Source organism: Bemisia tabaci, chromosome 1, assembly GCF_918797505.1.
Source record: "Bemisia tabaci chromosome 1, PGI_BMITA_v3".
Lineage (NCBI taxonomy): Eukaryota > Metazoa > Arthropoda > Insecta > Hemiptera > Aleyrodidae > Bemisia > Bemisia tabaci.
Window position 1 is genome coordinate 3,380,436 of NC_092793.1, and position 20,384 is coordinate 3,400,819.

A 20,384-nucleotide genomic window follows, 5' to 3' on the forward strand; every position below is an offset into this window, starting at 1 on the left:
CAAAATGTGGTAAAATTCTGATCGCGACCATGCTGCGAGGTGCGAACAAGTTGAAAATATTGCGTCAATGCAGTGTGTGAACTTGGCAACATCAGCAGGTAACAAACAATAATAAAAAACAGCTGTTCTATCTAGCTGTTGCCTGAAGTACAGTGTTTGTTGGTTTGGTACAACAACTATTAGTTTTCAGAGTATATATTTTCATAATTTTATGAATATGAGTATCTCATGTGATACTCATCCTGAGTTTCTCATCATTTCTAATGTTTGTTTCCTTAACATTCCACAATTCAATTAATGAATTGTGTCCCTTATCAACGAAGCAACTGTTAGTCTATACGTCCGTGCTGAGAGCTCATCAAAATGGCAAAAATGGATAAAGAAAGGTATGAAACGGCTTTTAAATGTACTCATTATTTTTGGTAGGTGAGGCACTCTTTTCATTTTTTCTTCTTTGTACTTATTCAAATTGACCATGTAGCATGAGCCGGACAAAACCGAACAGTAGACGCCAAGATGATACTAGCCTGAAGCCAAGTTTTGTCAAGTCTTTTTTTAGTCTAATTTTTCTTTTTATGTGACTTGGATCATAACTTTGGACATTGTAGAATTACGTAGCCTCTTTGATTAGAAGCATAGTGTGCCTCAAAGAGTTATCAACTACAATGGCAATGTTGAAGAAGGGTGTACCTTCTTCAGGTGCTTTGACAAACTAAACTGTTTTGGCCATTTACAAACGGAATTCTCTGATGCTGAATGGTTGATGTAGCTTGTCTGTGATGAATTATCTGATGCCTCATTTGTAAAAGATTGAACGGCCGTTATTTTTGATCGTCGCACACATAGAGTACAATACAGTCGCTATGTAGGTACTTGAGTGCCAACGAAGTCACTTTTTGAGGCTGTTTTGTTTAGGAGTCCCTAGACCAGCTTTAGGCAACTGGCAATGCTGTTTGCACAAGATCTCAGCCCCAGGCTTAGCAGACAATACAAGTGTAAAATTCATTTCACACAAACTGGGAGTTTCATATATTTTTTAATCTGTTATGACTTGGGTCAACATAACGTGCCGAAATTTGCAAAAATAATTATCAATTTACATTCATAAATCCGGGTAACTACTCATTGCCTGCAATTCTCCCACATACCATGAAAATATGCCGCATGGTTCAGGTGAGGTGCAGAAGATGATTATATGAGGTTGAAACACTTCCCAAACGATGACGGTTACCCGTAGGTGAATTTCCCTGCAGGAGAGTATCTCCTTTTGCCCTTTGTCCTCTAAAAAAATGTTGACCATTTGGGACTGTCTAAATCCAGTAGACTCCTTGGAGCGCAAATTGTCTCCCCCCCCCCTTTCCCCCTCTGAGCTTCCCAAAAAAATTCCAATTATGTTCATGCTGATAGACAAGCAATAAGGATTTGTTCTCGAGGTCACTCAAGATGGTTAAAATGGACCGCGTTTAACAGAAAGGAATCAAGCCACATCAGCTATTGCCAATTTTAACCGGGCAATTTGATTTTGAAGAAAAAAGTTTGTGCGGATCCCTTTGAAAATGTTAAGGAATTTGCTTTCGTACTATGGAGAAAATTCACTGAAATTTGCACGACAATCCGCACAACTGTTTTTATGTAAAAAATTAAATTAGCCAATTAAATTTGGCAATAGCTGATGTGCCTTGGTTCCTTTCTGTTTAACGCAGTCCAAATGGAATTCCCAATGGGGTTTCAAATTGGCACTTCTCTTGTCCAATGAACCTTGTTCAATACTACTCATTGTACTAGAGGGCACATTGTTTGCTTTCATTCGACTCAATGACATCTCAGCAAAGATTATCCAATTTTTTCTTTTTTTTTATGCAGCATCACACAATTTTTAACATCATTTATTTTGTTTTTCTCGACTTCATTTTCAGATTCTCCTTGCTTTTATTGGAGCCAGGGGAGTACTATTTTGAAGATTTCAGTGTGTTTCTGGAACCTGAGAAGCAAGACTCAGGTGAAGATCTTCAATTTGGTCGACTAAGAGTTTGCTCCAAATCACTCGTGTTCGATCCAAAAAATAACTCTGACCCGATCATTAAAATCCCACTCAAGGATTGTGTAGATATTAAAAGTGATAAAGGGTAAGAGTCTCACTGATCACAGCTTTCATTAATGGGACTACATTTTGCAATCGGGAACTACAATTCCTGGCTCATCCGTAAAAACTCTTATGTGCATTGGGAAATTAATGGTACATACGTTGTTTTTCAGCCACACGAGAATTTTTAGTTCCTTATTGCAAAATGTAGTCCAATTGTGTATCTACATGTAAGGGGCTTGGAGGACAAGGCGCATAAGTGTAGTTTTTGAAAAATGAATGAAATGATTTTTTTTTTTTTTTAATGATTTCAAGTAAACTAGTCCTAAAGCATATTCTGTGAAAAATTTGCTCCCAAATTCCAATTTTTAAGCATCAAAACGTCAGTTTGAACTTTCTGTCCACCATGAGGATCCATGTAATTTCGAAACTTTAAACATGTGTTTCTCGAAATAGCAAAAACTTCACTTATGCGCCTTGTCCTCCAAGCCCCTCATTTTTGCTTTACAGTTAAAGAACATCAAATGCCAATCTCTTTGCCACAAGGGAACAGAAGTTTCTTCGCATCCCTGATGCAACTAATGCAACCATTTTTTATTTTTTCTTCCTTCTTTTAATGAATGGATGTTCTCAAACATGAAGTCTGTGTTTGAAAAATGGGAAAAAGCCAAACTAGCTTCAACATTCATTTCATAGAATATACCAGGTACCTTTTGTCATCAGCTCTCTACTGACTGTTTGTTGTTTACTTTTCAGGAGAGTAGACAGTAACCAAAGAATAATTGTTGACTGCTCTTCATTTGTTGAAATGCTTGAAGGCAATGTTTTAGCACCGTATACATTTAAAAGTGTAAGTTGTGCTTTTATTTTGACCTTGCCCTTTTTCCTCTCTCACCCAGTTGTCCATTTGGACCTTACTTAAGAAATATTTTTCCTCTTTTCTCATGATAAATTTAGTTTATAAAAAACATATGTTTACTCTCAAGGCAATGGGGAAATACTAAAATTCTTGGCACCAATCTTTCTCCTCCATTGATTAGAACCTATAATATCTATTATTATTATGAAGTTTTATTGGGGGTACAGAACACAAGGGATCGTGGGGTTCAGGATCGCAGGTTACCTTAAGAAAAGGTAGGGAAAATGAGGACGGCCACATTTTCCTTCTCTCTCCTAATTATAGGAGCAGGACTGCACCAAAAATATTGCAACCACTATTGCACTGTGAAAGTTCGCAGCAAAGTTCTGCAACTGCAATTTTGCGCAAAAATCTTGCAATTTTTTGCTCTGCTGATGAAGATTTCCAAACACTCTCCTTACTTATTTCTTAGAGAGAATTGTCCTTTATCATACTGAAATTGATTTTAAAGCTGCCATTAAAAATTGGAAAATTCCCTCAGCCACAAAGAAAATTTGGAACCTATCAAAAATCTACTTGGAAGATTTTGTTTCCCAGGAAAGAACTTTCCACTAGCACAAATTAGCAGCAAATTAAAATATTTTTTTATTTTCATTCAATATGTAGTTTTTACCATTTTGCAGAGGAAGTCTAATTTTCCTTAGGTGTGCTGGTAACCCTTCATAGATCATCAGCAGTAAAAAAGCAAAAAATAAACATTTAAACTAATTTTTCCAAGCATTTTTGCCACAATATACTTCTAAAATATGAAATATTCAGTTGCCAGAGTACTTATAATGTTTTGGCTGCTGATTGTAATTTATTCATTGTTCGGTTTTTACAGCTGCGCAGAAAATTTTATTTTACTCTCCTGTATGCTAAGGTAGATGATTGTTTACCTCACATCTCTCAACTTCTGCGCGCATCATCTCTTCCCATAGCAGAGCAGAATCAAATGGTAAGGTGCATCAACTTTTTACTTTTTATTTGCAAATCCTATTCTGTAGAGATAACTTAAAAATTAATCCTTTGTCCTTTACAAGAAGTTTTAGAAGTGAAATTGAAATCTGAATGTGTGAAGGTTTCCAGAAAGTTTAGAAAAATGGAGAGTTTTCGTGTGCACTGACAATGTTTTCTCCTTGAAGTATTTTAAGTCTTCACAAAATTACTGATAAATTTATCAGATTTTCCAAAATAATCTCTTAAATTGCTCCATTTCTAAATGAAGAAAGTTAATAGAAAAAAGTTAATGATAAAAGTTTTTTCTCCCATTTGTTTACGCACCATCAAGACAGGTATCTGCACATGGTCTTACATGGTGGCAATTCTTAAAATGGTGTGTCTCACTTTCTCCATATTTGAATCCTCATTAGTTCTGGCAACTTAGTAAAGGTGGAGCCTCCCCCTTTTGACCCTTTTTTTGAGCTGGACTACTTTATTCCTTATGAGTTAATCATTTTTGAAAGCCTCCTGGATCTCCATGATATTTGCCTTCGCCTCATCAGAACTCGAAAAATTTCAATTTTGACTCCTCTCATAATTTGCTATTTGTGGTATTTTAACATGACCTTTAATATAAACATATGTACGGGTTTTTTCAGATAGCGGCAATCGCTTATGCTCGGCAGTGTCGCGTAAAATTCAAGCCCTTATGGCTGGAAGACATGTTCGAAAAGATAGTGTTGGAGACCATTGGGAATAAAATCACACCACTAGTTGTGAATCCTGGTCGCATAGTCCTCTCCTCTAGTAATTTGTATTTTCAGCCTTTCAACAACATGGAGCCAGTAAGTCTTTAAGGATACTATTTTTAAATTTATCACATTATCACAAAATGACACACAACTTGAAAAGAGGAAAAAAGATTTAGTCAATTGGGCCCCATGTATAATAGGTGGGAAGTTGTACAAGAAGTTACCAGCCAACATGAAGCAGTGAGATCGTTAATGTATGATTCAAAGCAATCCTTAGACCTTGTGTCTACGGAACGTTTTCATGGGATTTGTCCCAAGTTCGAATCGCAGGAATGAAACTTCTGGGATTTTTCCCAGTCACAGTGTCCACAGGACAGGGCTCTTACGGTCCTGCAACAAGTTTGCACGTTAAGATAATCAGTAAAAGTCATGTCTAATTGTGTCATAATGTGCCTAATTGTCAATCGTGTTCAATTATTATTATAACGAAACAAATGTGAAATATGGAGTAAACAGCAAAATATCGCACAATTTGCTTTTACTTCTTCCTCCTCCTCTTTCAGTTGGTCTTAGGGGTACAAGGACCATGCTTGGTATTGGGAAAAAGAGTGATTAACTCCATTTTTCCCCCATTTTGTGAGTGGGATTTTTTTTCTGGACAAATCCTGTGAAACGACCTGTGGAGACAAGGCCTTAGACTTATGACAAATGACTGTTTTTACTGCGTCGAGGAGTACCTGGAATCCCAAGTTATCAACTATTTTTTCAAATTTTGACTAAAAATATGAGCTATGTTTTTTGTAAGCTTGTGAGCTATGTTTATTGTAGATGAGCTTTCAAGACTTTTACCAATGGTCCTATTTAGAAAAATCCTTAAGTTTTTGAGTAGCAGAGAAGAGGAAGACTTTGTATTAGCGCAATGAAATTTATCGAAAAATCCTTGCAAAATCCAATGCCTCTTAATTTTGAAACAATTAAAAAAAACTATTGACTCTTACGTAACACAGAGTCTCTGAAAGAGCTTGATGCAAAAACGGCTTTTTTCGCCCCCCCTCTGGAAGTTCTTCAGACTTTGTCTATTGATTACTCATACTTGAGCGCTTCTTTTCCCAAATTTTCAGACCCCCTAAAAATTTTGGGGGGGGAGCTAGGGGGGGGTGGAAGTCAAAACCTGTGAACCTCGATATCTCTTGAACAAAGAAAGATATCGAGGTCCGGTTTGGACGAACAATCGTCTAAAATTGCATACTTTACGATTCTAAAGGTCGAAATCCCGATTTCACATTTTTAAGTCAACATATGTGCTTTTTTCCAGTTTTTAGGTCTAGAAAATTTCTTTTAAACGAAAAATTTACAAAGATCTCAATTTTATATTTGAACCAAAACAAGTTTTTTAAATTGTTCGTCTTTTTCCGCATCCAACGAGTGGTCGTGTAAGCTGGGGAACCGAACGGTTCCGGAGTTATGATCGATTGAAGTTTCCGCTCAACGCGCGCCGACCGATTTTCGCGCGCAAAAAAGTCGGATTTGACTGTTATTAAATCAGATTGAACGTTCAAACTGAGCAAAATGCATTATTAGGGACTCTTAAGGGTCGCTGAGTTCAGAAATTACAGATACTTCCAAAAAATTCACGTTTTTAAAATTACAGCACCGTAGCGCTATTTTAGAGGCCCACTGAGCGCCGACCGGCCGCTCAGTGGTCCTGTCCGAAGCTGTAATTTTAAAAACGTAAATTATTTGGAAGTATCTGCAATTTCTGAACTCAGCGACCCTCAAGAGTCCCTTATAAAGCATTTTGCTCAGTTTGAACATTCAATCTGATCTAATAACAGTCAAATCCGACTTTTTTGCGCGCGAAAATCGGTCGGCGCGCGTTGAGCGGAAACTTCAATCGATCATAACTCCGGAACCGTTCGGTTCCCCAGCTTACACGACCACTCGTTGGATGCGGAAAAAGACGAACAATTTAAAAAACTTGTTTTGGTTCAAATATAAAATTGAGATCTTTGTAAATTTTTCGTTTAAAAGAAATTTTCTAGACCTAAAAACTGGAAAAAAGCACATATGTTGACTTAAAAATGTGAAATCGGGATTTCGACCTTTAGAATCGTAAAGTATGCAATTTTAGACGATTTTTCGTCCAAACCGGACCTCGATATCTTTCTTTGTTGAAGAGATATCGAGGTTTACAGGTTTTGACTTCCACCCCCCCTAGCTCCCCCCCAAAATTTTTTGGGGGTCTGAAAATTTGGGAAAAGAAGCGCTCAAGTATGAGTAATCAATAGACAAAGTTTGAAGAACTTCCAGAGGGGGGGCGCAAAAAGCCGTTTTTGCATCAAGCTCTTTTGTGATGTTCACTGATTATTCAAACTTTTTGTGAAATTTGATAGCTCCTTCACTATCATTTTATCACATTCTTCGGATAGTAAACGATGATAGAATTTGTCGAAAGTGGAAGGCTGATGTAAAACTGGATTTGACCTTCCCCCCCCTTCCACTTCTCGTAAGACTCTGTGAGGCAAGCCCAGACCTCCTTCCCATTCTCCCTTCGGCAGCTTACGTAATACTTGAACTCGCAGCAGTAAAATTACTTGTTGCTAAAACAGCTCCTTTTTTTAAAAAAAATTGATTCAATTTATCTTAGTGTCTGATGCATTTACTTTCAGCATGACGTACTCAAAATTCCCTTGTCGGACATATCAAGAATCATCCGTCGCAGATTTCTCTTGCAACAAGTGGTAATTTTATATCTTTGTCTTTCATTTTCATTCTTGCACTGTCAAAGAATAAGTGATTTCCCTTACTGTAACTGTACTTTGAGGAAATATCAGGTCAAGTTTAGGAAGAAAAAACGGAGTACATTCAAACACCACCATAATTTTACATTTTTCTCTATCTTGCTAGGGAGCTGTAAGTTTAACCAGTTTTTATTTAACAAAAAAAATGTTAACTTTAAAAGATAGTGAGTGAAAGTGTCATTCTGTTACATGATCTCAATGATTTTCAAGGCAAAGCAGAAATTGCAAAATCCCAGCAACATTTCAAGGCACCTCATTTCTCTTTGCTACACTCAGTCCAATTTCAGAAGGCTCTAATGAATGTCAAACCTATGCTAAGTCTTTGGTCTGTAAGGAGTTAATGAAAGTTAAATTAACTAAGTTTATATCCAACTTCATGCATTAATTCAAAAAAATTCTTTAACGAATCCAATTATTTCATCATTGGAAGTAAATTTTTCCTTACCTTAAACATCTCTAGATTTGCTAAGTTCTTAAAATTTCAACCAAGTAAACGCAGGGAAATTTTGTCTTTTTTTTTGTTCCGAAGAAGCCCAAATCGAAGAGACCAAGTTAAGAAACGTTCGTTCTTTGAACTGATCTTATACTCTCTTTTTGCCTCCGCAGGGTATTGAAATCTACTGTAAGGAGACCTGTTCAGTCAAACACTTGTATCTGTCTTTTAAAACTTGTGGAGCAAGAGATACTCTCTACAATTGTCTTCTAGATCAACCAGAACTTCGGCTTAGTCATGCAGATCAGGAAGTAATGACACTGCAATGGCAAAGCGGCGCTCTCTCCAATTATGATTATCTTCTTTATTTAAACAGGTACTGAAGTAAAAGCAGCAATCATACAATGCCTTTTGTTAATTCAAAATTAAGTAGCTCTTTGGAAAGGATGCTTGCCTTAAAATATAAAGTTTCAAGAGAAGCATGTTTTAAGTTTCCGATATTATTTTCTCATGGCTGAGAGGAACCCAGATTGGATTGTTTTGTTTAAACGAAAGTTGGCACTCATATATTAAAATTTGGCTATTGATGAAACTAAAATATATTTGGGTGTTATGAAAAGAATTCTTAAAAATTTAAGGGTATTTTATGGAAAGCCTCAAATTGTTAGATTAATTTCAAAAGTATTTTCACTATCTTCTATCTGGCTGTCCTCATTTTGAACTTTTCACATAATTGCATTTTAGGAAATTGTTTTATCCATTTAAATTAAAATTTGACTGTAGACTGATTTTCTAGAACTTGGAAAAACTCGAACTTGGTGTGAATATTTGGGAAAACTCAAATTCGTATAATCAAAGTCCTCAGAATACGGACCACTGCTGCCTAAATATTTTCAACTCTGCTCTTTTGCTCTACAACATTGCAAATCATGCAATTTCTTGAATGATCCTTTACTTTTATCACATGTCTATGCTTATACATTTCTGTAAATTTATTGTTTAACAGTTTAGCAGATAGAAATTTTAATGACCTCACTCAGTATCCTGTCTTTCCATGGGTCATTGCGGACTATACCTCAACAAAATTAGACTTGAAGAATCCGAAATCTTTTAGAGATCTCACAAAACCTATAGGTGCTTTGAATCCTGAGCGGCTCAGTAGACTAAAGGTATTGCTCCCAGTTTTAACTTGCTTTAATGGATTAGTAGACAAGGCTCAAATTTCTGCATTCTGATACACGTTTCATGATCAAAATTTCACGTAAAACACGATGCGCACATCGAAAATTACCGAAATCAACCCGTTATGAAGATATTTAATGATTCTTGATGCGTGAATTCAAACCACCCGCTCATGAAAACTCAATGCTCTACGTGACTCACATCGCGCGCTAAACGTTATCATGACAGTCTCTGCGATATAAAAATCTGGCAACCTTAATCTTGACGCTTTAGCTCAGCTATTGCAAGTTGTTCATAGTTTGAACAGTACATTGTGGGAAATGAACATCGCTTGATTGAGAAGCTTGCTGAAACCGTTGTAGTGCACGATTTGACTCACGTAGAGCTTTGAGTTTCTTGTGAGCGGGCAGTTCAAACTCCTCGTAACCAATGTGAAATATAAACGTTAATATCTTTGTTAGGAGTTGATTTCGGTAATTTCGTTACGCAAATCGTGTTCTACGTGAAATTCTGGTCAAGAAACATGTATTAGAATGCTTAAATTCGTACCTTGTCTATTGGTCCATTCTTACAGATGTAGATGAGCACCTATTTTCACTTCAATGAAGAATGTTTTCAATCAAATCATACACCAGAGATGGTCCTCGCCCCCTCTTTTGTTTTAATGAAAATCTCATTCAGACTCAGTTGATATTATTTTATTTTTACTTAATTAAGTATGAAATTTGGTTCTGGTCGCTTTCGTTAGTTTCTTTTCCTACAAGAAAAAGAGAAAGTAGTCAGCAAATCCAGGATTGAAATTTGAGAACCATCCAAATTCCAAATGGAATCTCTTCTGTTGAGTCTATATGGGTGAAGTTTCTCCTGACTTTGACCGCTAAGCAGCTTCCTTCTCCTGTTTTGAAAATTTGTGAATCCTACGTATTTTTTCTATTTTCGAAAGATAAAATACCTTTCTGTCTTACAAAGTGTGATTTCAACGAATGTCTTTGTTGTAGGAGCGCTATAATGAGATGCCGAATCCCAAGTTCCTGTACGGATCTCATTATTCAACTCCAGGATTTGTTTTATTTTATTTGGTGAGAAAATACCCTCACTATATGTTGTGTCTTCAAAATGGTCGCTTTGATCATCCTGATAGAATGTTTAACAGGTAAATGAAAATGTTTTTCTGCTGGCTGCTTGTTGAAAATGGTAGACAGAGCGATAAACAAAGAAGACAAAAAGGATATGGAGGGATCCTATTGGTGTAAGTGGGGGATTGCAATGGACAAAGGAGGTAGGCAATAAACTAGCTAAGTGGAACCCACCGGAGAGCCTACAGTTAGTCCATCCTTTTCTCCCTCGGTCCATAAGAAACACTCATTTCAACCCATAGGATTGCTCCATACTTCTAATGCCTTCTTTGTCTATTGCTTTATTTATCAATCTCAAAAATCAACCTGCTGCTTGTCTTAGTTTCTTAATCTTTTTTCGTGGACTCTCATTCTCCTTTACGGAGCAAGCCATTAGCCTTAAAGTTACAGGTTTAGTAATTTGGGTTAGGTTCATTATCGACAACTCTTCGAGTTTTGAGTAAAAGAGTCAAAGAAAATTTTGTTATCCTTTTCAAACGATTATTATTATCTTAAAATTAAACATATTGGTTTAAAAATTCTTGCCAATTCCTAGTACATAGCTTTTAAAATTCTTGCAATGCTTTAGCTTATATTGGTAAATTCATTGGTACAATGAATGTTAACAACTTCACTGATTTTTCCAACCAAGCCTATCATTGTTAAAATTAATTCCATGAAAATGTTTTTTTCCTACTTTTTTTCTCCTCTTTTTTAATTAAAATAAATTCCAGATCATTATGGTTTAATTAATCATCACATCAACACTTTTGTTGGTACATTACTTTTTAGTGAATTTTCCAAAGGAAATACACTATTTTCACCCTTTTATTTCATGTGTTTATGGATTTTGTGCTCTTTTCAGTATCCCAGACATGTGGAGAAATGTACTAACTAATATGTCTGACTTCAAAGAGCTAGTTCCTGAATTTTATGATTCCTCACAAGAAGGCGACTTTTTAGAAAATCGTTTCGGAATCCACTTTGGTTATAGGCATGATGGAAGTCGTGTAAATGATGTTGCGTTACCTCCATGGGCTTCTGGTAAGCATTTTGAAAATGTCCCCATTTTTTTAAAGGGTGTTTGCGAGTCCTTAAATTTTATGAACTGCAATTTAAGTGCGGAAATGTCTAAGTAAGTCAGTTAGCACCAAAAAAGTGTCAGCGTTATACAAATCGTTTAGAACTGTTTAGATTGTATGTGTTAGTTAAAGTGGTAATTTAGAAAACATGAATATTATGGTTTTGCCAAAGTGCTGTTAAACAAGATACATGAACATCAGATACATTATTTCCCTTGCTGACGCATTTCAGGAATTTTGTCATCTTAAAAGCAAATGTACATGAGACAGAAAGAAGAACATAATAAGATAAACATATTTCATAACTTAAAGTACAACTATCAGTATCAGGCAAAAAACAAAAGGACAAAATACAACATACAAGTTGACAAGTTATACAAAATAGTGAACATAATTATAAAACCATGTAACTATGTTCGAACGATGATCCCAAAGTAACTCGTATTTTCATCTAGTTTACTGAAAGTCATCATTGCAAATTCTTACTGCAGTATTTTTTTTTTTTTTTTTTTGCTATGTCTAAATCTAGCTTTCTTTTTCTCTCTTACAGTGTACCATTTTTGTTTTTCTTATTTACAGGACCAAAAGATTTTGTCACAAAGCTTCGGAGTGCGTTGGAATCTGACTACGTCTCAGCACATTTACATCACTGGATTGACCTAATTTTTGGGTACAAACAAACAGGTGTTGAAGCTGAGAAAGCAAATAATTGTAAGTAGTATGACGGGTGTTGGGTGGTTTAGAAACAAGGCTTTCTTCCACCAATGTCAATCAGAGGTGCAAAAAATCTGGCTCTGAGAGACTTAAGTGCAATGAAAGAAATAACTTGAAAAGCCTCATCTTTCTTTTAAAAATGCCATAATATTGTTTTCCTTTCAAATGAGATACACGTAAAATCCAAAGCTACATGTGGCGAATGTCTCATTGTTCCATCTAATCCCTCTGCCCACGGATTTGAAAGACAGTTACGCTCAATTAATGCAGTAATTATTAATTAATGTTGGTAGAATTCTTGATTAATTAGCTGAACATTACGTATAAGGAGAGCTCTGTACAAATTTTGTCATTGAATCCTCATTTCAGTTGCAATTTCTTTTGAAGCATCCTCAGTAATCAGGAAATATTTTTCATGATTTTTTGAGTGGCGCAAGCTGCATATTGCCATGCTGTACTCATTTCGACAAAAATTAAAGCGTACTAAGCCTCTCTTACCATAATACTTTGCCAAATTACTGATCAACAAATAGACTTGTGCACGTAGCCCCTCTTTCTCTAGATCCTCCTTTCCTCTTCCGCCTTTTGTTTTTCCAGCACCGATTTAAAAAAATTTGACTGCACTGTACATGTCTTTTCAAATATTTTTTATTAATTTGTTGTAGTGTTTTATTACTTGTGCTATGAGGGAGCGGTCGATTTGGAATCAATAACCGATTGGAATCAGAGGCATGCCCTGGAAGTGCAGATAATGGAGTTTGGTCAAATACCAAAGAAAGTTTTTTCAGTTCCACATCCTCCTCGCTCCACTACCAACATCTCTAGTATTACATCCAACATTACACCTTGCCCAGGTATGTAATTGGGTCACCTTTCTCCTGAATTCTTCTTCTTACAAAAGTTACAAATTCCAGAAAGATGTCCCTTTGCTCCCTGGAGGCAGATTTAAGTTTTTCTCATCTACAATATCTCCAAAATTTTAAAAATTGCCCACTCGAAGAAATTTCAAGTTTGAAGACTTGTGCCTGTCTCCCCTTCTGTGTGCAAAAGAACAGAAAGAGAGGGAGCGAGAGAGACGGACAATGCGCATGTGTTGCTGCTGCCTAGCGGAAATGGGACTCGAAACCATCTTGCAGCTCGCTTGCAAGAACGGTCGGCTGGAACAATAAGGCTGGAAATTTTATGAGTTAAGTAAACAGAATAAAACTTGAACCGTGTATGTTCGTTTCTTCAGGCAGGCCAGCGAGGAGTTACAATAAACTATCTGATAGAATGAACGCTCTAGTGAAAATCAAATGGTGACTGGGTGCCTCAATTTAATTTTAAACAACTGCCACTTTTTTCCTGAATACTTGACGGCTTCATTCTCAAGTTTGTAAATTTTAGTATTACAAACTTCATGTATAGTGGTTTTGATTATCTCACAAGGGTTTGAAGAAATCTAAGTCAAAGGATAAAACTCTAATCGACTCCTTTCACTTTTCCTGTAGAAACATTTATACTCACATTAAAATGTTCTGACAGGTATCACGCAAGCAAATGGTTATTGGGGAAGTGTTGAAACTCTGAAACCGTGTTTGAAAGCCCTTACGCACAGAGAAGCTGTGACAAGTACAGCACTGACATCAGATGCCCGACTTGTACTGTCTGTTGGAAGAGACACAGTTCTTAAAATGACAAATGTAGCAAGTGGAAAACTGGAGCGAAGCATCATTCTTTCTTCAATGACTCTTTCATCTGTTATTATTCTCCCTGACGACCTGACAGTTATTGTTGGATCGTGGGATAGCACAATCATTGTTTATGATATTAAATGTGCCCGTACTATTGACACAATTCATGGTCATGAAGATGCAGTTTCTTGTATCGGCTGGAACCAAGAGCGGAAAATTCTCATCACAGGTAACTTTTTAAGTAATAGTACTATCTCTTGCAGAAATATGTAAAATTTATCGATAGGTCTTTTTTCTCATGAAAATTTCCAAAAGCTAACTCTATTTTCAGTATCATGATAACTTTTCAACAGCTAAAGAGCAATATTGTAGTATTCTTGCTTATTTTGTGTGCCTTTCATCAAGCAGTGCATGGCTAGAAACTTGTTGTAAACTTCTCAAATTTTGAAAAAGTTCTCCTCCAAAAGCTAACTCTATTTTCAGTATCATGATAACTTTTCAACAGCTAAAGAGCAATACTGTAGTATTCTTGCTTATTTTTTGTGCCTTTCATCAAGCAGTGCATGGCTAGAAACTTGTTGTAAACTTCTCAAATTTTGAAAAAGTTCTCCTCTTTACGAGAGTCTCTAATTTAAAAATTGTCAAAGTTACCACATTTCAAAGATGGCAAGGGAAGAGAAACCTTGGAGTTTTTTCAGCTTGTCTTATAATCAAAAATGTCAAGACGGGGGACGCAAAAAATTCGAGTATTTTATGGAAAATAGAGTGCAACAGAATGCAGTTGGCTATGTAAAAAGTGGAAATGGCAATAGCCATAAAATCTATGACAGAATCTGACATGTTGGCATGCAAGCTCCGTCTGTCACGCAGAATAGAAAAATCACGGAAATTCTTGAGAATTGACTTTGAGTTGTTCTTTATTTAAATGATAAAGTATGATAGGAAGTTTGCACCGTTGCAAAGCAAGATATATGGTTTGGGAGTTTATACGCCGGTATTCATATTACTTAGCAGGGAGATGTACACTCAGCTTTTTGATCATACAAAAACAATCCTCAGGGGCTGACAAGTACTGTTTCTAAAACGGAACAAAAGTAACATAAATGAACAATATCAACATTTTGTATAAAATTTAAGTTTGGAGTGAAAATTTGACTACAAATAAAGAGAAAAATTAACAGTAATGATAACAATCTTGTGAGCATCAGAAATATCGATAGTGATTATGTTTCTTTTCGGTATTTGTTAGAGTCCAAACCCAATAGCAGTAAAATGCGAACAAACTAGTCAAAACTAGTTTTAACTTACAATTAGTCCTATAGGTAAAATCCGAACTATATTTTCATTTTGGGATTTCATGAAAGATTTGTTAAAACTAGGTTTGACAGCGGGCAATTATTTAATTAGAAACCGTTTATTTCCATTGGGTTTTTTTAGCAGCTTTTAGTTGTAACTTTAGTTTTTACCGTGTACTCGGATTTTTTGTCGGCCTCCTATGGTGTAGTGGTTGTAGCGCTAGCTCTATGATCGGGAGGTCCCGGATCCGATTCTTGGCCAGGCGACCCGAGTTTGATGGTCTCAAACATTGCTTGGGACTCAGTAGGGATGGAGGGGAGGGGGGGAGGGGCTTGACTGAAGCGCAGGATTAGCCCTTGTAGGCTATTTGAAGTAGTAAAAAAAAATGTGTTTCGGGTTTGGACTCTAAAATAGTAGTATACAACAGTAATCAAGTCGTGGATGGAGAAAATACTAGAATATTCAATGGTGCAATTGAAAAAAATCCTAAATCAAATTTCCCACCCCCCCCCATTTCAATCATTCAATTATTTACACTGAGTTTATACCTCCAGGTTCATGGGACTGTTCGGTACGGATTTGGCAGGCGCAGTATCCATGGTCACCAATCAAAGCGGCTTCGACACGTCTTGCCAACCTGGACCATGATTCACGCGTGAAGTGCCTCAGTATCTGTGAAACTTTAGTTGCAAGTGGAACTGAGGACGGTGAGCTGTTTCTGTGGTCTCTTGACTCTTTTCGTTTGGTCAAAGAGCTTCCATCTCATTTTGCTGCCGTGAATGACATCTGTTTCAGCCCGGATGAAACAAAACTGATATCATGCTCTAATGATCAGTGGTTCAAAGTGTTTGATCTCAGCTCCGGGCTCGAGGTTTATGCTAAGATGCTCGAGCAAGAATTGATGTGTCTGGCATGGGATGGGCTTAATCTCCTTATTGGAGATACGATTGGGGCCTTGTATGTCTTTGATTTGAAGACCGCTACGATTAAAGATAAAATTGAAGCGCATAAAGAGGCAATCCTCACTTTGGCTGCATCACCATGTAAGCCAGTAGTCGTGTCTGGTGGCGAGGATCATAGAGTCATAATATGGGACCGAATAATTGCTCACTAGTTAATTTCATCTCAATAACCATTTGAGTAATTTTTTTTCCATATCTGTTTAAACAGACTATTCATTTATGCGGTCAAATTAATGAGTCCTGATTTGTTTCAAGTATCTGAGGATGTTAAGTGGTAGCCCAATAGTAGGAGGGAAAGAAATAACCCTTTTGTTGGTTTTTTTTATCTTTCAATTTGAGTTATTACGTGTCGAAACTCCTTAAACAGAACAATTTATCTTGTCTTAAGCAATGGGTCAGTTGAGTCCTTTTTCTTTTTGGTATGTGTCATTCAAAAGTTTTAAGTGATCGTAGTTTACTTTTTCAGAACGACAACTGGGAGAAAAATGCAAAAAATTAGGGTAGCGGAAAAAGGGGTTTGAACTGCGCGCCCTTTGATTTTTAATTTATGCGTCACAATGAGAAAGAACTTATAAGAAAGAATACACTGCGACATCGACAAGTGTTATTGATCTGCAGAAAGTTAAGACTAGGTTGTGAGATTTTGACGAATTCAGCTGTCAGCTAAGGTATTTATCGGATTTCCTCATTGCTGCATTCACCAAGATCCTTTCTTTCAAAATGTTTAAAGATTATTCAAACCCCAAAAAACTAACCTAACTTTGAATGAGATGTCAATAATGATTTGAATGGCAGCATTAAAAGTAGTTAGTAAATAAGCAAGCAGCATCCTCCCCCTCCCTCCCTCATTTCTCTATCTGTAATGCGTAAATTTAAATTGTGATGGCGGTAATGAATGGGACGCTTTTTTTTTATGATGAATTTTTGGTATGATTTTGTGTGTGATTTCACCATACACATCGTTTTTCTTTCGAAAACTCTGTAAATCAACTATATCCAGCCCAATCCCTCCCAAAGTCAACTGACTTATTTATACATAAACTTCATACGTAGTAGCATGGTTTAATTGTCAGTGCCGCCAAAAATAACTGTGTGAACTCAATGGATACCCTTTGATGCTTGTGAGCATGTGGTTTTTTTTAAAAAAAACTGGACTGCATGGATTGAAGCTCATCAGGTGTCAATTTACCATTATATGTTTTCTCGTCTAAGCTCAGTTGCACAGAAAAGTTGAGTATCTTATACAGTTCATTGCATTGTTTTCTCCCAAGTTGTTGTTTTGTAAACGAAACTTTTTCCAACTTTTTTGCTCATTTAGATTGGTTAATATCTCCAAGTGCGAGTAGGGGTTTTTGATATATCCCTAGCACCCGAGACTTGAATAGAATTACCCTTTGATTTATTAAAACCTTTCGGTTATTGAAGTTATCACTGTAGCAGTCACTTACCTAAAAATTTTTTACACCAGCGTCCGGGCAAATGATAAAAGAATGAAACAAAAAAACGTAAAGAATGTAAATATTTGAATAATGAAGTTTTAGAACTTTAGTCTCTTAGACTCTAAGTTTTTTTTGTTATTTTGAAAGAAGAAACCATTAATTTATCTCATATGAAAACTATTTAGAAATCATAGGTCAAGAACTGTAGACCCGACTCATGGAATTGGGCTGCATTTATACCATATTATGTCAGAAACTTGGGAGTTTTCTAAATATATACTGTTTTCAGATGGTAAATTATCCCTGGCGTAATGAAGTTCTTCCTAGTTCAAAGGATTTGTTAAATCCAACTCAAAAGAATTTAGATCTTAAAAAAAGGGAAATATTAGGCTGAAACTTCTTCATTTGCGGAGGAAATGGATTGATGATTTTTCCCCCTTTTCTCTCACCCCCTGTAATTCCAATATCAGCCTATCATTCTGTGCAAATTTTTGCCTTCGTCCGAACCAAATTCACAAGCCTTGTAGATGTCTCTCCCTGCATACCCTTTAACTAAAATAGAAAGGGTGATTCTCTGTCAATGATCCCTCACTCTCATGTCAACAGATGCTAAGTCTTTGATCCAGCCAATTTAAGTGAGTCCCTGGCACTTCATTAAATGTTGGAACCACCCAGTGAGAGCAGTAAATTTTTGGATTTAAGTTGTCAGTGTAAAAATCAGCCAGTGTGCTCTTGTCTGTAACTCTTGTCAGTTTCAGAAGTCGTAGAGCAGGCCCACAATCTTTTTGCTGGACCGATAAAACGTAATGTTGTCTCTGGAAAAACTCTGTGAAGAAGAATGTTCTATGGCGACAATTTTCACATGGTTTCTCTGGAGAGTTTGGGTAATACTTGGAAAATAAATGTCTCCAGAAAAACGTCATCATGGGATGTGACTGGAATAATTGAAAAACATTCACAGGCCATTTTTTGAGAATCTTCTCAGTTTATGTTGCTTGAACCCTTCCCCTGTAAATCATTTTGTTTTCCAGTAAAACTTTATATCTATTGATTAACGTGTTTATTTTTAACTTAAATTTTTAAGTGTTGAAGTTTGCATTAAGATGTTTTATTGATATTTTTCTGAACCTGCCGTATTTTTATATTGATTGTATTTTTTGAACTATCTCATTTTTAACTAATAGGTCTCCAGAAGCTCCATGTACTTATGATGATAACATATTCTTTATCGTATTGTGATAATTTTTTCATCAGCGCTTCCTTTCATATCATGGGCTGGTTTTTCCCCTCTCCAGTCTTATAAAATTTGTAATTCATAGAATGGATAATTGCGGTAAGTTTTGTGAACTAGCATTTTAAGAACTTTTAGTTTTCAATGTAAATGTTACTCAAATCAAATGGCTCATTTCATTTCATTTCATGTTATTTACATGAAGTTCGTCTCTTTCTCTTGCAAAAAAATGTTTTTATTTCATTTTGGGTCTCGTCTAGCAGCTGAGTTAAGTTTCTGTTATTACCTAATCGTGCGTAAAGCTTCAACTTCCTTTAAACCTCACATTTATACTCACATGATGCGTTTTTTCACTCTGATCAAGTTTTGATTTTCATCTTTTACCATGATGGAAAAAATAGAAATCTCTATCTGAGAGATAGAGATGTTCTCTAAAATAAACAAAGATGAGCAGTAATTCGATATTTTAAATGAGATTAATCACTTGAAGTACAGTTCAACCTGTCATTCGGATGTAAAAATATGCATGTGTAATAACTGGGTCATAAATCTGTATCAGCAGCTCCGTAATGAAAGATAGGTTTTTTAATGACTCTCATTCTCTGATGAAGGATGTATACCTGAACTTGATCATCCTCAGGTCATAGATTTACGATATGTTTGGCAGGGCAACTCGCATTTTGATGACAAGCGATGATTTTTTGAAAGGAAAACTCACTCTTTTGAGGTTCTACTGGACCAAATTCAATGTTGTATAACTCAATAAAAAGTCGAGAGGGTGCGAGTGGTTTTCAGATATTTTTTACTGATTGTCTCTTCCTATAATAATTTAGGAGATGTGAAATCTTGAAATTTACTTTTTAAACGACTTTCATTAATAAACAATACTCCATCTCTGGATAATACTTTGATTTCTTTTTTTTGTATGGAAGTTCCTGTAGAAATTCTCCCTAAAATGAATATATTTTTTTGATTAGTGTGAATGTGATAAAGTACCTACTACACCTCAAGTTTCAGGAGGTAGCAAAAATTAATTTTTGCCTTATAGTTTTATTTTTGGTGTAATTTCCGTAGGAAATACAATATTGCGTTTTAAAGTTGTTTTATCATTATTATATTGTTTCAGTTTTCTAGTCGTATTAAGTAATCTTTATTATTTTAGTTTTAAATGCCCTTGTACCTTGTTATTAACAAATTCTTCCCAATTAAATTCTCAAGAGAGAAACTGTCAAAAATTGAAATGCTCTTTTCAATGTTGACTTCTGATGTTGGTCTTTCAAATATTTTACAGTTTGGTAGGTAGTTTTTGTCAGTGGTGAACTTGAAAATTGTAAAAATCACACTTGAAACCATGCAGTTCAAATTAGTCGTTGAATGAGGAAATTCATGTTTTCTTTTTTATTGAATTTCATTTTGAAGTAATTTTACATTTTTTGTACGTTTTTAATATTTCCTGCTCAATTTTTTTGGCTTTAAAGCTCTCTCAACAAGTCCTGTATCTTTGTAAGCTCTTTATGAATGATCTGCTTTGTGAATGAAAACTGTTATCTTCCTGGATGTTTCAACTTCACTGTGAGATATTTTTTATTAAAATTACCTGTATAGTTGACAATTGAATTTATAAATATTTCTGTTTCATCTCTTCAGGAAAATTAATTGTCAAGGCACAAAATAAAATTGTTTTTACTCAGTTTATACTGTTTTGCTATTTATTCTAGTACCTTTTATTCTTACGTGAGTTCAACAGTAGTGATCTAAAATCCAATTCGCCACGTAATCAT

The 20,384-nt window shown here is 35.7% G+C and overlaps 1 protein-coding gene across 1 annotated transcript; it reads left to right on the plus strand.

The window, feature by feature from the left end:
- The first annotated feature begins 154 nt into the window (after window positions 1-154).
- Window positions 155-20,298, plus strand: LOC109032206 (protein FAN). Its single transcript, XM_019044219.2, has 14 exons — window positions 155-386; window positions 1,917-2,126; window positions 2,840-2,933; window positions 3,826-3,939; window positions 4,583-4,768; window positions 7,345-7,416; window positions 8,083-8,285; window positions 8,916-9,078; window positions 10,090-10,244; window positions 11,072-11,250; window positions 11,868-11,999; window positions 12,668-12,856; window positions 13,527-13,904; window positions 15,526-20,298. Exons 1-14 carry the CDS (start codon window positions 364-366, stop codon window positions 16,083-16,085), a joined length of 2,658 nt encoding a protein of 885 aa, XP_018899764.2. The 5' UTR covers window positions 155-363; the 3' UTR covers window positions 16,086-20,298.
- Window positions 20,299-20,384: the final 86 nt, after the last annotated feature.